Raw genomic sequence first — 20,875 nt, forward strand, 5'->3', positions numbered from 1 at the left:
CAGTAACCTTGCAGTTTTCACACTGGCCTCTGAGCCTCAAAAAAAGGCTGATGCTTCCTTTTCTGTAGAGAACACTTTTTGACAGTCATCTCATTATCATCACAGGCAAAAATACAGTGAAAGATATTAGGCTACATTCACATGACTGTATCCAGTTTGACGGATCCACAAAATATGGCTGCGGGCCCCAATGTAAAAATGCCTATTCTTGTCTACAAAACGGACAAGAATAGGACATGTTCTATAATTTGCAGCATGTCTGCATTTTTGATGGCCACATAGAAATGCATAGGTCCGCATGCGATCAGCAAAAAATGCAGATTGGATGCGGATCACGATAGTCTTTATGTGTATATATATTTATGACCCTTTCCTCACCAGAGAGTAGTGGATGCATGGAATAGCCTTCCTGCAGAAGTGGTAGCTGCAAATCTAGTGAAGGGGTTTAAGCATGCATGGGATAGGCATAAGGCCATCCTTCATATAAGATAGGGCCAGGGGCTATTCATAGTATTCAGTATATTGGGCAGACTAGATGGGCCAAATGGTTCTTATCTGCCGACACATTCTATGTTTCTATGTTTAGAGTGTTGGCTTCCATATTCTTATGATTTCTGTCTTCCAGATACCAATGGCGATGGAGTTCTGGACGAGCAGGAGCTGGAAGCACTCTTTACAAAGGAGGTACACTGAAGTCAATCCACAAATACAATTCTAAACTGTATTCAGGTGTATCTGCACATTTGAGGCATGTGAATGGCCTACAATGGCAGACATAGCCCACAATGACATTATGTGTGAGAGATGGAAAAGCAGACCTTTATAATCTAATCAAAACCCATTAGCATGCAGTTATAGTAGACTACAGCAAACATGTCCAGTGCGGAAGTAGCCTGTGATCCTTGAAGGTGTCCCCGTGGGCCCAGGATCCTTGAAGGTGTCCCCGTGGGCCCAGGATCCTTGAAGGTGTCCCCGTGGGCCCAGGATCCTTGAAGGTGTCCCCGTGGGCCCAGGATCCTTGAAGGTGGACCCAGGATCCTTGAAGGTGTCCCCGTGGGCCCCTGCTGTTTCCCTCACTAGACTATTATAACTTATTTATGTCTGCTTTTAGCTGGAGAAAGTCTATGACCCGAAGAATGAAGAAGATGACATGATGGAGATGGAGGAAGAGAGACTGCGTATGAGAGAGCATGTCATGAATAACGTAAGGAGGATTGAAATCTGCCAATAAAGGGATGGGGTAGAGACCCGATTATACCTTCTCAGTGCAGGCAGTGGACTGCATACTGATACATGGTAGTAGATCAGCCGTCAGATCTGTAGAGCTCAGAGAGCATTGTCTACACTATGTACAGTTTTATCCACGTTCTAGCTGAGAGCGGGATTTCTTCTCATTCATTTCAACAGAAAACTACTGTCTTGAAAATGGTGAGGAATGGAAACAAAGGAAATGATAGGAAGTTGTGGACAGCTGTTAGATCAGTGGGGTCTAAATGCTGGGATCCCTGTATATCACCAGAATGGGGTTCTATGTCCTGCGTATGAATCTCTATGGGACTGACATAAATAGCCAAGCACTGAACTGTTGGCAGTTCCATAGAGCGGCACACAAATCTCTCTTGCTCCAGTGTCTCTGTTTGGATATCACCCTTTGCAATCCGCACTGCAGCATGTGGATGTCATTTGGTGAAATGTCATCCATTTTGCTAGTACTGTAATGTGCAATCCACAGACGATCCACTATGTGTGGACCAATGGAGCAGATTATTTGAAGCCATTGGTTTGATAGGAATCACTGCAGTGTTCAGGATTTCTCATTAAAAATGTATGACACATTCTCTGCAGATTCCACACTTTACACAATGCATTTTTGATGGGAGGGAAAAGCTAACCACAGGGTATTCTGCAGCTATCATCTGTAATCTGACAAAAACCAGAGCGGGCCATACACGTTATACTTTTATCAGCCAAACCCGCTGAAATGGCCGGTTCTGCTGACACAGTAATGTGTGTGGGAGCTTCCGACTCTTCCCCTACAGGTGATGTCGGGGGAGACGGGGAAAATGTCAATTTCCACCCATCCTTTTGTTCTCTGAGAAAATAAGCCACCACCAGAGGTGTCTGACAGGGGCTTTCGCCCCATAAAATACACATACAGGTTAGGCCGAGCCAAACGTATACGAGTATGAGGAATCGAAAGAGAGAGCTGATTGTTCGGCCAACAACCGTTGAATGTGTATGGCCAGCTTTAGAGACGCTAGGGACAGTATTTATTGGTTTAGGCTTGCTTTGACACAAATTCAGCCAAGTGAAATGACTTTTGGCATCAATTACGTTTTACCAGAACTGTACTTTGTGGACATGATTGTAAAGCGGACTTCTTTTTTAGGTGGACTCAAATCATGATCGCTTGGTGACGCTGGAAGAGTTCTTGAAATCTACAGATAGGAAGGAGTATAATGAGGCTGGTGGATGGGAGGTGAGGAATCTAAGTCTGTATTCTACTTTTAAACATTGATGGTAAATCCCTAGGATATGACAGACATGTTCCTTTGTGGGGGTCCAACCACTAAGACCCTTATTGATTACAAGATTGGGGCTAAGTTACACTACCAGACACCGCAGAAGTGAGCGGTGCTGTATCTGGTGAAGCAGCAAATACTCTAAGCCCTTTTATATTTCAGATGGACCCTCACCAATCACATATACGTGAGATGGACCCCCACCGATCACATACTTGGGATATGCAATTACAACAGATTGCCAGGTCAAAATAGCGAATCCATTCTAGCAATCCACAGCAGTTAGAAAATGGTGGCATATCCTAGTGATGTCCATATCCTAATGATGACTAATGATCAACATCTCTCCTAATATAAGCCCTTGACTAAAATACCTCCTTTTCCAGCAAGGTTGATCATATAAAATGACCGGAACAAACGCGTAAATGCCATTTATGGTATTTTGTTAAAGGGGTTGTCTCACTTCAGGAAATGAAGCTTATCATGTAGATGGAGTTAATACAAGGCCCTTACTAATGTATTGTGATTGTCCATATTGTCTCCATTGCTGGCTGGATTCATCACATTCTCCACTGCGCACGCTCAAGCTCCTGGCAACCAGAGACGCCAGTGACTTTTCCTATAGTGTGAAAGCACAGGGAGTTGGATAGCAGGGTGGTCCTAATCCCTGAAGACAAGCAGTGTATAGTGTGATGGAAAAATGAATCCAGCCAGCAAAGGAGACAATATGGACAATCGCAATACATTAGTAGGTGGCTTGTATTAATGTTCTCTACATAATAAATGCCACTTGTTGAACTGAGACGAACCCTTTAATAAATCACTTGCAGAGGCTTTAGTGTGTAGCGAAGGAAAATTGCTATTATTTCATATAATATTTAAAGAGACTTGACTCAAGATCATGCATCATTCTTAATGTGGGAGGTAGTAATGTGTCTTCTTGTCTAGCCTCTAGATTAGAAAGAGGAACTGAGACGAGGGGAGGACACAAATAGATACTGAAGTAGACCTGAGCAGAGGCGTACATTCTGATGAAGGGGTTTTTCCCTAGATCACTTTTCTCAGAAATTACTACAGAAATTCCTATTTTCCAAAGCTCTGTACACATCTAGTTTTTTGCTTCAGTTGAAGGTATATCTTGGTAATTTACCCAGATGTGTGTCCTTCATTACCTTTTCTCTTGGCTCGAGATATCTCAAGATGAGTGGCATGAGATGACCATCTTTTGCGGACATCAGTAAATCTTCACCCAAGAGGAAAGGAAGGGACGCTTATGTACGCCACCGCATAGGCGCTGTGGCATACGCAGTATGGCCCACATACTGTATGACAAGCAGTATAGGTGTGTTTTTATTTTTCTGTTCCCTTATGCCAAAAAGCACTCTAAGTAGCTTGAAGAAGAAAACAAATGGCGAAGACCAGCCAGATCTATTTCCTTTGCTCCCAACAGGTGCTTGGACAAGAGGTGTGGTGGGGGGGGGGGGGGGGGAGTAAAATTTTAATTCTATAGAGGGTTCTTGTGATAAAATAATTTTTTTGGTTTAGGCCTCATGCACACGGCCGTTGTTATGGTCCGCATCCGAGCCGCGGTTTTGGCTGGTTGGATGCGGACCCATTCACTTCAATGGGGCAGCAAAAGATGCGGACAGCACTCCACAAAACACATCCGTGTTTTGTGGACCGCAAAACACACACCGGTCGTGTGCATGAGGCCTTACCTTGACCCTTGCTTATCCCATGATCCCATTTATTTGGTCAGGTTTTTATGTGATAAGAGCGCTCGCTACCTGCAAAGATCCTCGGTGGTCTATAATATTCATGTTGCCATCTGTAAGCTCCTGTGATAAGTCTTGATTATTGTTTTTTTAATGGAAACCTTTGACAAAGGTCCAGATTAGAGCATCGCTCCATAGTACATAGCAAAAGACTGACCATGCTTTTTTATGTTTTCAGACTGTGGATGAAACCCAGATTTACACAGAAGAGGAGTTGCGCAGATTTGAGCAGGAACTTGCTGCCCAGGAAGCTGCCTTAAATCAACGCGCAGAGGAGCTACGTAAAGAGCATGAAGTCCTTCAGCAGAGGCAGATAGAGTTGGATGCTCAGAAGAAGGAATATCAGCAGGTAAGTACTAAAGTGGGTGTGTGTTTATGTGCACCCATCACCAGATTTATTTATTAGATAGTATATAAGACAGTGTGTGGTTCATCTGCACACACCAAAAGCCCCCTGTCTAATAATGGAGGGGACCTTTGATGTGTGCTCTATGCAAATTAGCTATTTTGAGCCGCCTCTGTCATCTGGATACCCTAATAGATCACCTGTGATGGTAACTTCTACTTGCATAGGTTTATTAACCCCTTCCCGACCGCCATACAGCTATTTACGTCGTCAGTCAGGACTTTAAAGACCACGAGCATCTAACTGCTCAAAAACTTGTAGCGCGCACTTCGGGTCGTGCTCCGACTTCCCCCTGCAGGGATCTGGGAAGCCGGTGTGTGTTAGCAGCAGCCCGTCCTCTTGTGAGACAGGGGGCTGCTGCTTAGTAATTTCTATGGAGTCCCTGGCTCCATAGAAATGCAGTAAAATGATTGGTTGTTGTAGCTCCCTATGGGAACTATTAAAAAAAATAAAAATAAAAAAAGTGTAAAAATTAAAATGTTTTTCTAAACTAAAAAAATATAAAAATTCAAAACACCCCTTTCCCTCCATTTCCCCAAAACAAAACAAACCTAAAAATAAAAAAATACACATCGTAGGTATCCCGGCGTGCAAAAATGCCTGTACTATTAAAATTAAATAAAATTTTATCCCATATGGAAAACAGCGAAACGGGGAAAAAAGTTAAAACGGCCAATTCGTAGTTTTTTGGTCACTTCTCCTCTCACAAAAAATTTAATAAAAAGTGATCAAAAAGTCATACACATCACAAAATAGTATCACTGAAAAGTACAGATCGCCCCGCCCCCCGCAAAAAAATTGAAAAAATTTGTCTGCACACTGCTTTGCGCACATAAATACAAAAAAGTTATAGGGGGCAGAATATGGAGACTAAAAGAGAAAAAATATAAAAATTCCAGTATAAAAACGCAATAAATATACATATGTGGTATTGCTGGATTCGTACTGACCTGGAGAATGAAAGTAACTGGTCAGTTTTATGGTATAGGGAACACCGTAAAAACAAAGCCCAAAAGACTATTGTGGAATTTTTTATTTTATTTTATTTTTTTCCCCACTTTCGCCCTATTTTTAATTTAAAAAAAAATTATATATATTTTTTTTTTCCCCTGCTTCCCACCACGTTGTATGCAACTGTATAAGGTGCCATTAGAAAGGGCATCTTGTCCTGCAAATAAAACAAGCCATCATACAGCTATGCAAACAGAAAAATAACAAATTATGGCTTTGGGAGGGCTGTGAGTAAAAACTAAAACGGAAAATCGCCCTGTCATGAAAGGGTTAAGAAATTTAAGTTCCTGCTACTTTAGCCTTCTCAGCACATCTGATTTGCCAAGGGAACGCAGAAGAGTTCATTACATGCACCTCACATGAAACTGATGATCTTGGCGACATGTGGTGGGTGCAGGTACTCCATGGACTTTACTGATGGAGAGTCTTAAATAACGCACTTTACAGAAGTGGCATATTCCCGTCAAAGTGTGGGAATTCCACCGGACCCAAAATGGAACCGGCCATTTAAACTTCCTGTACCTGTAGGAAAATTGGATTGCTGAGTACATTTCTGATCTGCAAAATGCTATGGCACCATGCTAAATCATCTTTGGCTGTACCGAGTCATTAGCTTAAAAGGGACATTGGACTGAAAGCAATGTAATCCTCTCCCATGACCTGTACTAGTGCCTTTGTGCTGTATGCAGTCGTCTTCGTTGCCTACCTAGTAGGACATTTAAAAAAATGTAAGCCTGCAATTATGCAGACTGTGGCGGGAGGGTGATCAGACTGTTGTCCAGTTAAGCTTCCCCCTTATCTACATGAATAAATATGCTCTTTCTTTCAAGGCTGTAATTCAGATGGAGCAGAAGAAATCCCAGCAGCTTGATGTTCCTGCTGCTGGTCCTGGTGGGGAGCTGAAGTTCCAGGCACAAGTACCGGATGGAGCTCATGAACTAGGTGGGAACCTTTAGGGGGAGATCAGTACGTGGAAGGTTTGTTACAGAAATTTCAGAGACTGAAAACCGGTTCCATTTATCTGGATGGGGTTGTTTCTGTAGCAGCAGCAGCTACATGTAAACCCCATTCAGATGAATAGAGCTGATTTTTAGTAGCAGAAATGTTGGCAACAAATCTGTCGCATGTAAATTCTGTATAAATCTTTTTATTGGAAAGCAAAGTACAATTCAGCATCACATGAACATTACAATGTATGTTCTATAATGAATACTGATATAAATGATATATATATATGACATATGCAATGTAGTTCTGAAGAAAACTGAAACGACCAAACAGGGGAGTCATTTAAATAAAGTAAAATAGTGGCTAGGGTGGAGGAGGTAAGAGATGAATGTAGCAGAGGTGGATGTGTAAACCCACTCCACCTGTCTGCAGTCCCTACTGTAGTACACGAAAGTCCATTGCTGAAGAAAAGGCGAAGTCCTTTAATACATAACAATGGCTCAATCATAATGTGACTAGTAGTATGGCATTAAAGATATAAGGGGCAGCACAAGTCTTATGAAGACTGGTAACTTTCCAAGGGTCCCATCCTTTGGAATATAAGAGATGTGTTTGCTGTTCCCAGCTAGCTCTTCAAGCCTACATATATCTACTTTCCATATCCACGTCTGAACTGTGGGGGATCTTGACTTGGCCACCTCAGAGGAATAAGCAGCCTGTAGGAGATATGTAGGAAGATCCTTTTTAGGCCTACTGCACACGAACGTATGCTTCCCATTGCCGTATTGCGGGCCGTATTTGCAGATCCGCAGTCCACGGGCACCGTTCCATGTGCATTCCGCATCACGGATGCGGACCCATTCACTTCAATGGGTCCGCAAATCCGGAGATGCGGAACAGAAGCACTACGGAGTGCTTCCGTGGGGTTTCGTCCCGTACTTCCGTTCCGCAAAAAGATAGAACATGTCCTATCTTTTTGCGATCCGCTGCGGCTGCCCCACGGACGGTGTTCGTGCATTGCGGCCTGCAGCATGACCACGGGGCGCACATGTTTGTGCGCAGGAGGCCTTAGGCTGCGTTCACACGGGCGAGATTTCCGCGCGGGTGCAATGCGGTAGGTTAACGTATTGCACCCGCACTGAATCCCGACACATTCATTTCTATGGGGCTGTTCAGATGAGCGGTGATTTTCACGAATCACTTGTGCGTTGCGTGAAAATCGCAGCATGCTCTATATTGTGCATTTTTCACGCAACGCAGGCCCCATAGAAGTGAATGGGGTTGCGTGAAAATCGCAAGCATCCGCAAGCAAGTGCGGATGCGGTGCGATTTTCACGCACGGTTGCTAGGAGACTATCGGGATGGAGACCCGATCAATATTATTTTCCCTTATAACATGGTTATAAGGGAAAATACTAGCATTCTGAATACAGAATGCATAGTAAAACAGCGCTGCAGGGGTTAAAAAAAATATAAAAAAAAATTAACTCACCTTAATCAACTTGATCGCGCAGACCGGCATCTCCTTCTGTCTCCTTTGCTGAACAGGACCTGTGGTGAGCATTCATTACATGAACAGGACCTTTAGTGACGTCACTCTGGTCATCACATGATCTTTTACCATGGTGATGGATCATGTGATAACCGGAGTGACTTCACCAAACGTCCTGTTCATGTAATTAATGCTCACCACAGGTCCTGTTCAGCAAAGGAGACAGAAGGAGATGCCGGGCATCGTGATCAAGTGGACTAAGGTGAGTTAAATAATTTTTTTTATTTTTTTTTAACCCCTCCAGCGTTGTTTTACTATGCATTCTGTATTCAGAATGCTAGTATTTTCCCTTTATAACCATGTTATAAGGAAAAATAATACAATCTACAGAACACTGAGCCCAAGGCCGAACTTCTGTGAAGAAGTTCGGGTTTAAGTACCAAACATGCGCGATTTTTCTCACGCGAGTGCAAAACGCATTACAATGTTTTGCACTCGCGTGGAAAAATTGCGGGTGTTCCCGTAACGCAGCCGCACATTTTCCCGCAACGCCTGTGTGAACCCAGCCTTAGAGGGAGTCCAAGAAGTTTGTGGAAGCCATAATAGCACAGATTCCAAACAAAAGGTTATATTGGTTTTGCAAGTGTTATTAATCTGATCTCCGATCTCCTTCCAATACTCTTTGGTAAGGGGACACAGCCAGAATATATGGCTTAGAGTCCCTTCCTCCAGCATAGACTAGAATCACTTAGACCACATGTGAATTGACCCTGATCCATCTATAATGCTACAGTCCTTGTAAATGAGGGATGCTGATTCCTTCTCCCCTATTTAAGTGCCTCCCTGCCTACATATAAGTCAGGCTGCACATTTTATTCAGTAGTAAATGTATTCTTGAATTCTTATGGTTTCATTCCTGTCGTATCTCCAAAATGGATACCAAAATTCATATTTTTCTTGCATTGGGAAGAATTTTCCCCTTACCTGATGCTTAGTACTACATAAACAGGTGTGCGGTTGGCCACCAGTCTTTACATTGCTTTCTGGTAAGGTACACCTTTGTAGCCTCAACTAGAGGCTGAAACCTAAGTTTCACGTCATGCGAGATACCAGGATCATTCTGCAGAGCCATCCCCTCTCACTGGTTTCTTCCTCCTGCAGATTGACAAGCTTGCAGCTGGGCACAACCACTAAATCCATGCTGCACAGTGTCTTCTGCTCATGCGCCAAGTGCTTAAAGGGACTGTCTCACTTCAGCAAATGGCATTTATCATGTACAGAAAGTTAATTCAAGGCACTGACTAATGTATTGTGTTTGTTCATTTTACCTTCTTTGCTGCCTGGATTCATTTTCCCATCATATTATGCACTGCTTGTATCCAGGGTTTACGACCACCCTGCAATCCATCAGTGGCGGCCATGCTTGCACACTGTATGTAGAAGCACTGGCCTCTCCGAGACCCCCCACCAAGCTTGAGAATGAAGTAGTGATTCACATTCTTTCCATGCACAGTGGGGTCCAGTCAACCTCTTTACAGAGAAAAACGCTCTATAGCCCCTTCATTCTCAGGATCAGTGTGAATTTCAGAGGTGACTCCCCATGTTCATAAATTGATGGCATCTCATAATGATGTGCCATCACTTTACAAGATGGGAATACAGCTTTATCACAATCTGAGTCCCTCTACCTGGCACATAACGGATAGATGGGCAGCCTTCTCTCTGTGGCCACCATTTTGTCATCATTATGCAATCTGTTTCAACAGAGAAACAAGCGGAATCCCACCAGGGATCAGATGTCCACCCAGGACCACCAGGAGAAGCTCATCCAGCACCTCCAGGAGAAGCGGCCCATGAAGAAAAGAAAGATTCAGCACCTTCCCAGGAACACCAGGTTCATCAAGTCTAACAGTAGAAAGTTAGAGAACCAATGGAGGAGAACACGGCAGGGAAACAAGGATCGGTCACCTCCATCTTGGCGTCTCTAGTCTGTATCCCTCTGTTCTCCTGAATTTCAAAGTTAAGGGATGTGCAATCGAGCGCTGGGTAAATCTCTCACATTGGGAATCGGGCTTCTTGTTTTCAAAAAACAAACTTACAAAGAAACAAAAAATAATAATGATAAAGTAAAAGACTGTGGGAAGTTTAGTAGTTTTTACCCTATAGAAGCACCTTTCTGTGTCCATCACGGTAGAAAATGGCATCTATATATATTGGATTGGTGTTGACACATTGTGTCTCTGCATAGCAGGAGTATATAATGTATACAGGATCTCCTCTAGTGGAAATGTAGTAACCCGTATCTAGATATGTCATTGTGCTACTTTCTTTAACCTGTGTCTTACAAGCGACAGCACCAACGGAAATTGTGGTGAATTGTAGGGTTGGACCACCTCAGTGTACTCCATGGAGCACCAGGACCCCTTAAGAACGAGTTAGATCTTAGGATATGTTCACAAGGTGGATTTTGAAATTAGAAAAAAAAAAACTATGCGTAATTGGTAGAAATTTGAGGCTGACCCTCGGATTTCTTCCACATATTTGGATTTGTTCTTGTCAACAATTCGCCCTCAAAAAAAATGTCCGTCAGTTATTAAGTCAATGGGACGCTTACGTGAAGTATTGTTTTTAAAGTGAACTTTGGAGCGGAAAATGCATCCAAATCCTTGTCAGAGATCCCCTGTGTGAACATGTGGCACCAACTACAGATGTCCGTGCCCGCACCTGGGCTAGTTCCACATAGTACGGTCAGTAAAGGGTCCGGTAGCAGTCAACTTACAAATGTCTACTATGAGGCAGAGTTTTTTTTTTTTCTCTCTATTTTCAAAAATCCACTCTGTCCCTTGGTTACAACTATAGGCGCTGCTTTATGAAGTGTTATCGTCTGACCTGCTTCCTCCACATTGATAAATCGGCCCTATAGAACGTCATAAAGACAATTTAATTGATATGATCACCTGCTTCCTCCAGGTACGGTGCCAGCAGTAACTCTTTAGGCACTGGGTCATAGCAGCCGAGAGATGTGCAGAGTACGTGATTAAGCTTTAATTTTAACCCCTTAGTGACCACACGCATTTTTAAAAAAAAAAATGCATTCCAAGAGCTATAACTTTCTTTTTTTTTAGTTTTTTCATCAATGTACTTGTATGAGGTCTTATTTTTTGCAGGGCAAGTTGTAGTTTTTAATGCACCATTTTACGTACATGTAATGATTGATTAAAGCCAGCTGTTTAGCTAAAACCCCCTTTGTTTACGTCAGGCGTATTAATGGTCACTAAGGGGGTTAAATAATTTTAAGGTTTTTTGTTTTTGTTTTGTTTTTGCCCCCAGGCAATAAAATAAAAATAATGCTTGAAGCGTCTGCGCTGTTTATCCTATGTAAATGACTTGCATCTCATTACACAGCAGGGGTTTTATGCAGGTACACGTGTTTGATGGATATAATGTTTTTTCTGTATTATACAAAACCGTAAAACATAAATCTGTATAGACATGGTTACGTTGTCCTCGTCAAAGGAAGTGTTAATACTTTAGAATACAATACTATCAGCCAGAGCCCCTTTTCATTGGTTGTAGTGCCAGGAGGGTTTCGTTTAGTCAGGTTGTCCTGGCTGTACCCCCCCTCCTTCGAGTACATTAACATGGATGCGATATGGGCCTTGACCTGAAAAGCAGCAAGGGTTATTACTAAGATATTACAGGGTTATCCAGCACCAGTGGCCTTTCAATATACACAGGACTAGTTTTCCCGAATAGCTGACTCTCATCCGATGTTTCTTATACCGCCTTTGTTTCAGTTTGTGATGGTGCTGCCATGTACCCAGCTGTAACGAAATAAAAAAAAAATATCTGATGCAGACCTGCTGGCTTTTTTCAGTCTTTAAAATGAACAAAACTTTGTCATTGTAGATATAGGCCCAACAGAGGTCCCCTCAAACGGTGAGGTTGGAAGTCAACACCATATTACAGTGCAAGACATGTGGATGGAGTGTTTTGGTTGTGGAAATATGGTGGATTTTCACCACGTCACCCTTTCGATATCCACATCTAGTACATGCCGATTTTACTGTGGGATCATCAGATGTGTGGCGGAATTTTTCACCACAAACCTGCCTGATGCTAATCCTTTGCATCGCCCGGACTACACAGGCTGATGCAAACTTTGAGAGAGAAACCATTGCTACTGCAGTCGTTGCCCCCTCATTCTCTTCTATAGACAATTATTCAGGAACATCAGGGATCTTCTCGGCCTAGTGAAAGAGCATTTATATGGGCCAGTTAACGGGGGTGAGCATCAGTGCTACGAACAATCTGTGGCTTTTTAACAACAAAATGAGGATTCTGAAGATTTCAAACATTTCACCAAATTTTTCATGGGGAAAGGTTTGCAGCATCTAGATCAGTTTTGTAAAATATCGTTCACGTTCCTCGTACTGTAATGAAATACGGATAGTCCCTGTGGTAATTCCCCATGTGGGAGCTCTGCATTCGAGTTCAACCAAATGGATGTCCTCCAACATGCAATTTAAAGAAAATTCTGGATGAGGAAATTTTTGGCATCAAGAAACATCAGGGTCAAATAAATTAAATTTTTTTTAAACTTGTTTTTTGCAAAATGTACATTAAATCTTTACCAATGGCGTGTCATAAAAAACAGCACGAGCAAATAAATCCCATAAATGGCTGCTTGCAGGCAGTTATATATACACTGGAAGAAACAAAAAACGTGTAAGAAATGTGACTAGTTACAGTGGAAAACCCCTGTCAAGGGATACAGACTAAGGCTACATTCACACGTCAGTATTTTTCTATATCCCGATTTTCGGTCCGTTTTTGCGGATCCGTTGTTCCTGAAAATGTTTCCGTATGTCATCCGTTTTTTGCGGATCCATTGACTTTGTATTGGTCCAGGATCCGATTTTTGCGGAAAAGAATAGGACAAGTTTTATATTTTTTCGGACATGCGGAACGGAACAACGGAAACGGACAGCACACATTGTGCTGTCCGTTTTTTTTTTTTTTTTTTTTTTTCCAGGACCCATTGAAAATGAATGGGTACAGAACTGGTCCAGATCTGTTCCGCATAAAACGGAACAGATCAGGAAAGAAAAAACAGACGTGTGAATGGACCCTAAGGCTACTTTCACACTGGCGTTTTGGCTTTCCGTTTGCGAGATCCATTCAGGGCTCTCACAAGCCGTCCGAAACGGATCAGTTTTGCCCTAATGCATTCTGAAGGGAAAAGGATCCGCTCAGAATACATCAGTTAGCCTCCGATCAGTCTCAATTCCGCTTTGGTGTCTGTCTGATGAAACTGAGCCAAACGGATTCGTCCTGCCACACAATGCAGGTCAATGGGAACGGATCAGGTTTCACTGGCACAATAGAAAACGGATCTGTCCTCCATTGACTGTCAATGGTGTTCAAGACTGATCCGTCTTGGCTATGTTAAAGATGATACAAACGGATCCGTTCAGAATGGATGCAGACTAGGGATCAGCCGATATTCCTGTTTTTTTTGCAAGGTATCGGCATCTAAACTACCGATAATGCTTACACCGCGTGCGCTCCTGTCCGAAGTCTCTGTCCACTATGTCTTTCGGCTGCCAGTGCCAACTATCGCGGGGGTACAGGAGAGACGCGTGTGGGCGTGCCTGCCTGCAACGTCCCTGAACGGAACTCCGTAGGAGACGCTGATGTCATTGAAGGCGGGAAAGTGGACAGTGTAGAGCAGAGTGGAGAACCAGAGTGCCTGCCGAGATTACAGTCACTCACTATACACTTGTGCTATGGTAAAATAAATACGTGCGCTGTCATAGTAGATGATATATACAGTTTACCTACAATCTACACACCTTATATACTATTATACATATACAGTGTGTTATGTATTATATACACTGCTCAAAAAAATAAAGGGAACACAAAAATAACACATCCTAGATCTGAATTAATTAAATATTCTTCTGAAATACTTTGTTCTTTACATAGTTGAATGTGCTGACAACAAAATTACACAAAAATAAAAAAATGGAAATCAAATTTTTCAACCCATGGAGGTCTGGATTTGGAGTCACACTCAAAATTTAAGTGGAAAAACACACTACAGGCTGATCCAACTTTGATGTAATGTCCTTAAAACAAGTCAAAATGAGGCTCAGTAGTGTGTGTGGCCTCCACGTGCCTGTATGACCTCCCTACAACGCCTGTGCATGCTCCTGATGAGGTGGCGGACGGTCTCCTGAGGGATCTCCTCCCAGACCTGGACTAAAGCATCTGCCAACTCCTGGACAGTCTGTGGTGCAACGTGACGTTGGTGGATAGAGCGAGACATGATGTCCCAGATGTGCTCAATTGGATTCAGGTCTGGGGAACGGGCGGGCCAGTCCATAGCATCAATGCCTTCGTCTTGCAGGAACTGCTGACACACTTCAGCCACATGAGGTCTAGCATTGTCTTGCATTAGGAGGAACCCAGGGCCAACCGCACCAGCATATGGTCTCACAAGGGGTCTGAGGATCTCATCTTGGTACCAAATGGCAGTCAGGCTACCTCTGGCGAGCACATGGAGGGCTGTGCGGCCCTCCAAAGAAATGCCACCCCACACCATTACTGACCCAATGCCAAACCGGTCATGCTGGAGGATGTTGCAGGCAGCAGAACGTTCTCCACGGCGTCTCCAGACTCTGTCACGTCTGCTACATGTGCTCAGTGTGAACCTGCTTTCATCTGTGAAGAGCACAGGGCGCCAGTGGCGAATTTGCCAATCTTGGTGTTCTCTAGCAAATGCCAAACGTCCTGCACGTGTTGGGCTGTAAGTCCAACCCCCACCTGTGGACGTCGGGCCCTCATATCACCCTCATGGAGTCTGTTTCTGACCATTTGAGCAGACACATGCACATTTGTGGCCTGCTGGAGGTCATTTTGCAGGGCTCTGGCAGTGCTCCTCCTGTTCCTCCTTGCACAAAGGCGGAGGTAGCGGTCCTACTGCTGGGTTGTTGCCCTCCTACGGCCTCCTCCACGTCTCCTGGTAGCGCCTCCATGCTCTGGACACTACGCTGACAGACACAGCAAACTTTCTTGCCACAGCTCGCATTGATGTGCCATCCTGGATAAGCTGCACTACCTGAGCCACTTGTGTGGGTTGTAGACTCCATCTCATTCTACCACTAGAGTGAAAGCACCGCCAGCATTCAAAAGTGACCAAAACATCAGCCAGGAAGCATAGGAACTGAGAAGTGGTCTGTGGGCACCACGTGCAGAACCACTCCTTTATTGGGGGGGTCTTGCTAATTGCCTATAATTTCCACCTGTTGTCTATCCCATTTGCACAACAGCATGTGAAATTGATTGTCACTCAGTGTTGCTTCCTAAGTGGACAGTTTGATTTCACAGAAGTGTGATTGACTTGGAGTTACATTGTGTTGTTTAAGTGTTCCCTTTATTTTTTTGAGCAGTGTACATCGTACTACATCATATCCACATTATATAGTATGTAATTGTAATGTGTGTATGGTGTAGTATGTGGTATATATAATACACTGTATATGTTATCTATAATTATGTATACGATCAGGTATATAAGGAGTGTATGAGGGAGGTATATGATATATAACTGTATATGTGTAATATGAGGTATATAAGGTGTTGTATATCATACCTCACATCATACACTCCTTAGAGTCCTTATATACCTGATAATAGTGTACATAACATATACTGTGCATTATATACCTCATGCTATTATACATATACAGTGTGTTATATATACATACACATACCTCAGGGCTTGACAAATTTCCTTGGAATCTAGGAGCCAGCTAAAAAAAGTAAGGAGCCCACCCCCCACGGTATTAAAATCATTGGTGGGCAGTGCGCCCTCCCCCCCATCATTGGTGGCAGCGGCAGTTCCGATCGGAGTCCCAGAAGTGTAATGCTGGGGCTCCGATCGGTTACTCTGTAGCAATATACTGACATGCGCTGTGGCCGCCCGACGCTCCTTCTTGTAACTCACAGGTCTGTGCGGCGCATTGCTTATAGCAGTGCGTCGCACAGACCTGTGACGAGTTACAAGAAGAAGGACAGCGCATGTAAGTATATTGCTGCAGAGTAACTGGCCATGGCAGCCAGGACTTCAGTAGCATCCTGGCTGCCATGGTAACCGATCAGAGCCCCAGCATTACACTGCTGGGACTCCAATCGGAACTACCGCTGCCACCAATGATGGGGGTGGGGGGAGGCCACCCCCTATCGTACCGCCACTCGCCACAGTTCTGAGAAGGAGACGCGCCGCAGCGATGAGGAGCCTGAGCCAGTAGCGGTCCTCTTCACTTTAGTGAGGGGCGGGCCTAGTAGACGCGGACTCCTGCATGACGCCGCGTCTACTCTAAACTTAAAGTGCTACTGCGCCCGGCTGCTGGGCCTATTTTTTAAGCAGGGGCAAATACCCAGGTACCAGGACAAAATTCATGATCACCCTGGTGCCTGGGATTTGTTGAGCCCTGATATACCTCATATACACATTACAATTACATACTATAATGTGTGTATGATGTAGTATGAATATGAGGTATATAATACACACTGTATATGTATAATAGTATGAGGTATATGTATACTATTATCAGGTATATAAGGTGTATGATGTAGTTATGAGCAAGGTATTATATAACTGTGTAATATTAGGTATGTATAAGGCCTCATGCACATGACAATGGTGCGTTTTGCAGGCCGCAAAACACGGATGGCGTCCATGCGCGTTCCACAATTTGTGGAACAGCACACACAGCCTTTAATATAACTGCCTATTCTTGTCTGCAAAGCACGGACAAGAATAGGACTTTTCTTTTTTGCGGGGCCACGGAACGGAGCGCTGTCCGCATCTTTTGCAGCCCCGTATCAGAGCAGCCAAAACTGCAGCTTGGATGCAGACCAAAACGGCTGTGTGCATGAGGCCTAAGGAGTGTGTGATGTAGTATGAGGTTAAACACACTGTATATGTGAGGTATATATTTCTTGTTAGTTACCACCTTTTGACTGAGATTTTTATTTTTTTTAAAGTGGTCCAATTTGTTGTATTTGACCCATATCACCAATGAAGAAAAAATTTACAAAAAAAAAAGCTAAATGTTAATAAACATGTTCATTTAACAGCAGATGTGTAGGATTTTTTTATTTTTCTAAAATGAAAATGCACAGAATATTGGTATAAGGTATTGGCCTGAAAGTTTACAGAATATCGGTCGATCCCTAATGCAGGGTATTATCTGAACGGATCAGTCTGTACAGATCCATGACGGACCTGCACAAAACACGTGTGAAAGTAACCTAAAATGGTGATAGAAACTGAGAGAATAGCATGGTGAAGCCAAATGCACCTAAAGATCTCATCATTGGTCATTAAAGGACCTCTGCAATGCCCCAGCAGTCATAATTGAGTCTATCTTGAACATCCGATTTACACTAGAGACCCAATAGTTTGATTCTTGCAAACAAAATGTGCGAGAGACTGGCGTTAAACCATAAGGCCTCTTTCACACGGGCGTGTCCGGATGAGTCCCGATGCATTGCGGCAAACCCGCACGAGTAGGAACGCAATTGCAGTCAGTTTTGACTGCGATTGCGTTCCGATGTTCAGTTTTTATCACGCGGGTGCAATGTGTTTTGCACGCGCGTGATGAAAAACCGACTATGGTACCCAGACCCGAACTTCTTCACAGAAGTTTGGGTTAGTTGTAGTGTAGATTGTATTATTTTCCCTTATAAAACATGGTTATAAGGGAAAATAGCATTCTGAATATAGAATGCATAGTAAAATAGGGCTGGAGGGGTTAAAAAAATGAGTATTACACTCACCGGTAATCCGGTTTCCTGGAAGTCTCCATGACAGCACAAACTGAGATTGCCTTCCTCTGATAGGACAGGAAAAAGCACACAGAGAGGTTAAAACCCCACCCCCACCCCTCATCGCCAGTGTATTATAACAGGACTAGGACAAGGGGTAGAACATAAAGCTAGCCAAATAGTCTATTGACAGAGAAAAAAACAAGGGCGGGACAAAGTTGTGCTGTCATGGAGACTTCCAGGAAACCGGATTACCGGTGAGTGTAATACTCATTTCCCCAGTCGTCTCCATGACAGCACAAACTGAGAACTAACAAAGTAACTTAGGGGCGGACTACAGCACCTAGGACTTTACGTCCAAAGGCCAAGTCCTCGTCAGCAAACACATCCACCCTATAATGCTTGGTGAAGGTGTGGGCCCTCTTCCAGGTAGCTGCCCTGCAGATCTGTTCTAACGAAGCAGAGGCTCTCTCAGCCCAAGAAGTGGAGACCGATCTAACCGAGTGGGCTCTAAGGGATGTAGGAGCCTCCTTGCCAGAAGCTCTATAGGCCTCAGAAATGGTGCATCTAATCCAGCGGGATATAGAGCTCTTAGCTGCCTTCTTACCCTTATTTGGACCTGCAAATTGGATAAATAAATTTTTATCGATACGCCATTCCTCCGTGGCGTGCAAATAATGAAGAACTGAACGCCTAACGTCTAAATTGTGGAATCTAGATTCCTGCTCGTCTTTAGGGTTAGGAAAAAAAGACGGGATAACTATATCTTGCGACCTATGAAAGGAGGAGACCACCTTAGGGAGAAAACAGGGGTCTAATTTGAAAATGAGCTTGTCGTCTAGCACCTTGAGGAAGGGTTCCTGTATGGACAGGGCCTGGAGCTCGCAAACCCTCCTTGCGGAGGATATGGCCACTAGGAAGATGGTTTTCAGAGTGAGCCACTTAATAGATAGGGAGAGCAGAGGCTCAAACGGAACATCTGACAGCCCTAAAAGGACAGTGTTGAGGTTCCATGGTGCGACCATATTCCTGACTCTGGGTTTTAGTCGATCTGCCGCTTTCAGGAATCTTGCTACCCAGGGGACCTCATAGAGGCTGGTATTATAGAGGGCCCCCAAGGCAGACACCTGAACTCGCAATGTGTTAGGAGCAAGACCCAAATCCAGCCCATCCTGGAGGAATTCCAGGATAAGCGGGATATTAGGGGTGGACTGGTTGAACCTGATTCCTCCCCAGGAGGCGAACTTCCTCCAAACCTTGAGGTACGCTTTGGAGGTGTTAGACTTCCTACTGAGTAAGAGGGTCTTAACTACTCTCTCAGAGAGCCCTAGCCCTAGCAAGAGGGATTGCTCAGAATCCAAGCGGACAGCTTGAGGAGGTTGGTATTGGGGTGCGGTATGGGACCCTGGGTTAGAAGACCCTCCTCCGGCCGGAAACGAATGGGATCTTCCGGGCTGAGGGACCTGAGGAGCCCGAACCAGCTTCTCCTGGGCCAGAATGGGACCACCAGAATCAGTCTGCACCTTTCGGACTGAAACTTTTGGAGCACTCTTGGGATTACTGGTATCGGGGGAAAAGCGTAGACAAGGCCAGTCGTCCAGCTCTGGGTAAAAGCGTCTATTGCCACACATGGGTCTCTCCGATTGAGGGAGAAGAAATTCTGAACCTTGCGATTCTTTGCTGATGCGAACAGGTCTAGGATGGGATTCCCCCAACGGTCCCGAATTTGTTGGAAAGCGGTCAGGGACAAAGACCACTCGCCTGGATCCAGACTTTGCCGACTGAGGTAATCCGCCTGGAGATTCAGGGATCCCTTTAGATGTACTGCCGCAAGGGATTGTAGATTCTTTTCTGCCCAAAGGAAGATTCGGTCTGAGAGCCTCTGGAGATGACCGTGTCTTGTTCCTCCTTGGTGCTGGATAAAAGCCACCGCTGTAGAATTGTCCGAATGGACCAGAACGTGGCGATTTTTGGCCTGTATTTGGATGGACCTGAGGCCTTCCCACACCGCACGGAGCTCTCTGTAGTTGGAGGACATCTCTCTCTGGTCCTCGGACCAAATCCCCTGGAAAGTCTCCGAAGCCGTGAGGGCCCCCCAGCCCCAAGAGCTGGCGTCCGTCGTGAGGGAAAACACACTTTCCTGCCTCCATGGAACTCCCGATTCCAGGTTCTTTGCCTTGAGCCACCAGCCCAGTGAAGCCTTTACCTCCCGGGACACTGACAGCCCCTGGTCCAGGGATGATCGATACCCGTTCCATTGCTTTAGAACCAGCTTCTGTAAAGGCCTCGTATGGAATTGGGCCCAGGCTACCGCGGGGATGCAGGAGGTGAGATGGCCCAGCATTTCCATGCCCTGCCTTATTGAGCAACGGGACTGTTTGGTGAAGTGGAGGACCCTTGACCTCAGCTTCTGTACCTTTAGCGGAGGGAGAAAAGATTTTTGAAGAACTGAATCCAAGAGAATACCCAGGAATACCTTCCGATGGTCTGGGAACATGTCGGACTTCTCCCGGTTGATCAACCAGCCCAAGTTCTGGAGGCGCGAGAGAACCACCTGGATGTGTCTGTGAAGGAGATCTGAGGATTCTGCTACTATTAGCAGGTCGTCTAGGTAAGGGACGATTATTATCCCCTCCTTGCTTAGGGAGGCTACGACCTCCGCCATCACTTTGGTGAATATGCGGGGTGCCGATGATATGCCGAACGGGAGGCACTTGAACTGAAAGTGGCAAAGTGTCCCGCCTTGCTCCACCGCGAACCTCAGATATCTTCTGGAACGGACCTGTATTGGGATGTGGAAGTATGCGTCGGAGAGGTCTATTGTAGCCATCATAGACCCTCTCTTGATGAGCTTCACCGCTGACTTGACTGTCTCCAT

General features: G+C 44.5%; 1 protein-coding gene across 2 annotated transcripts in view; it reads left to right on the plus strand.

Annotated features, from left to right (window-relative positions):
• NUCB1 (nucleobindin 1) overlaps nt 1–11,231 on the plus strand; it is a 36,034-nt gene extending 24,803 nt beyond the window's left edge. For both annotated transcript variants that reach the window (XM_040433175.1, XM_040433186.1), the window contains exons 8-13: nt 626–684; nt 1,112–1,204; nt 2,390–2,479; nt 4,476–4,646; nt 6,545–6,656; nt 9,921–11,231. In XM_040433175.1, coding sequence (XP_040289109.1) covers nt 626–684; nt 1,112–1,204; nt 2,390–2,479; nt 4,476–4,646; nt 6,545–6,656; nt 9,921–10,063 — 668 coding nt within the window. In that variant the 3' untranslated portion in view covers nt 10,064–11,231. The remainder of the gene's footprint in view (nt 1–625; nt 685–1,111; nt 1,205–2,389; nt 2,480–4,475; nt 4,647–6,544; nt 6,657–9,920) is intronic.
• The last annotated feature ends 9,644 nt before the right edge of the window (nt 11,232–20,875 follow it).

Source organism: Bufo bufo, chromosome 1, assembly GCF_905171765.1.
Source record: "Bufo bufo chromosome 1, aBufBuf1.1, whole genome shotgun sequence".
In the NCBI taxonomy this organism is placed as follows: domain Eukaryota; kingdom Metazoa; phylum Chordata; class Amphibia; order Anura; family Bufonidae; genus Bufo; species Bufo bufo.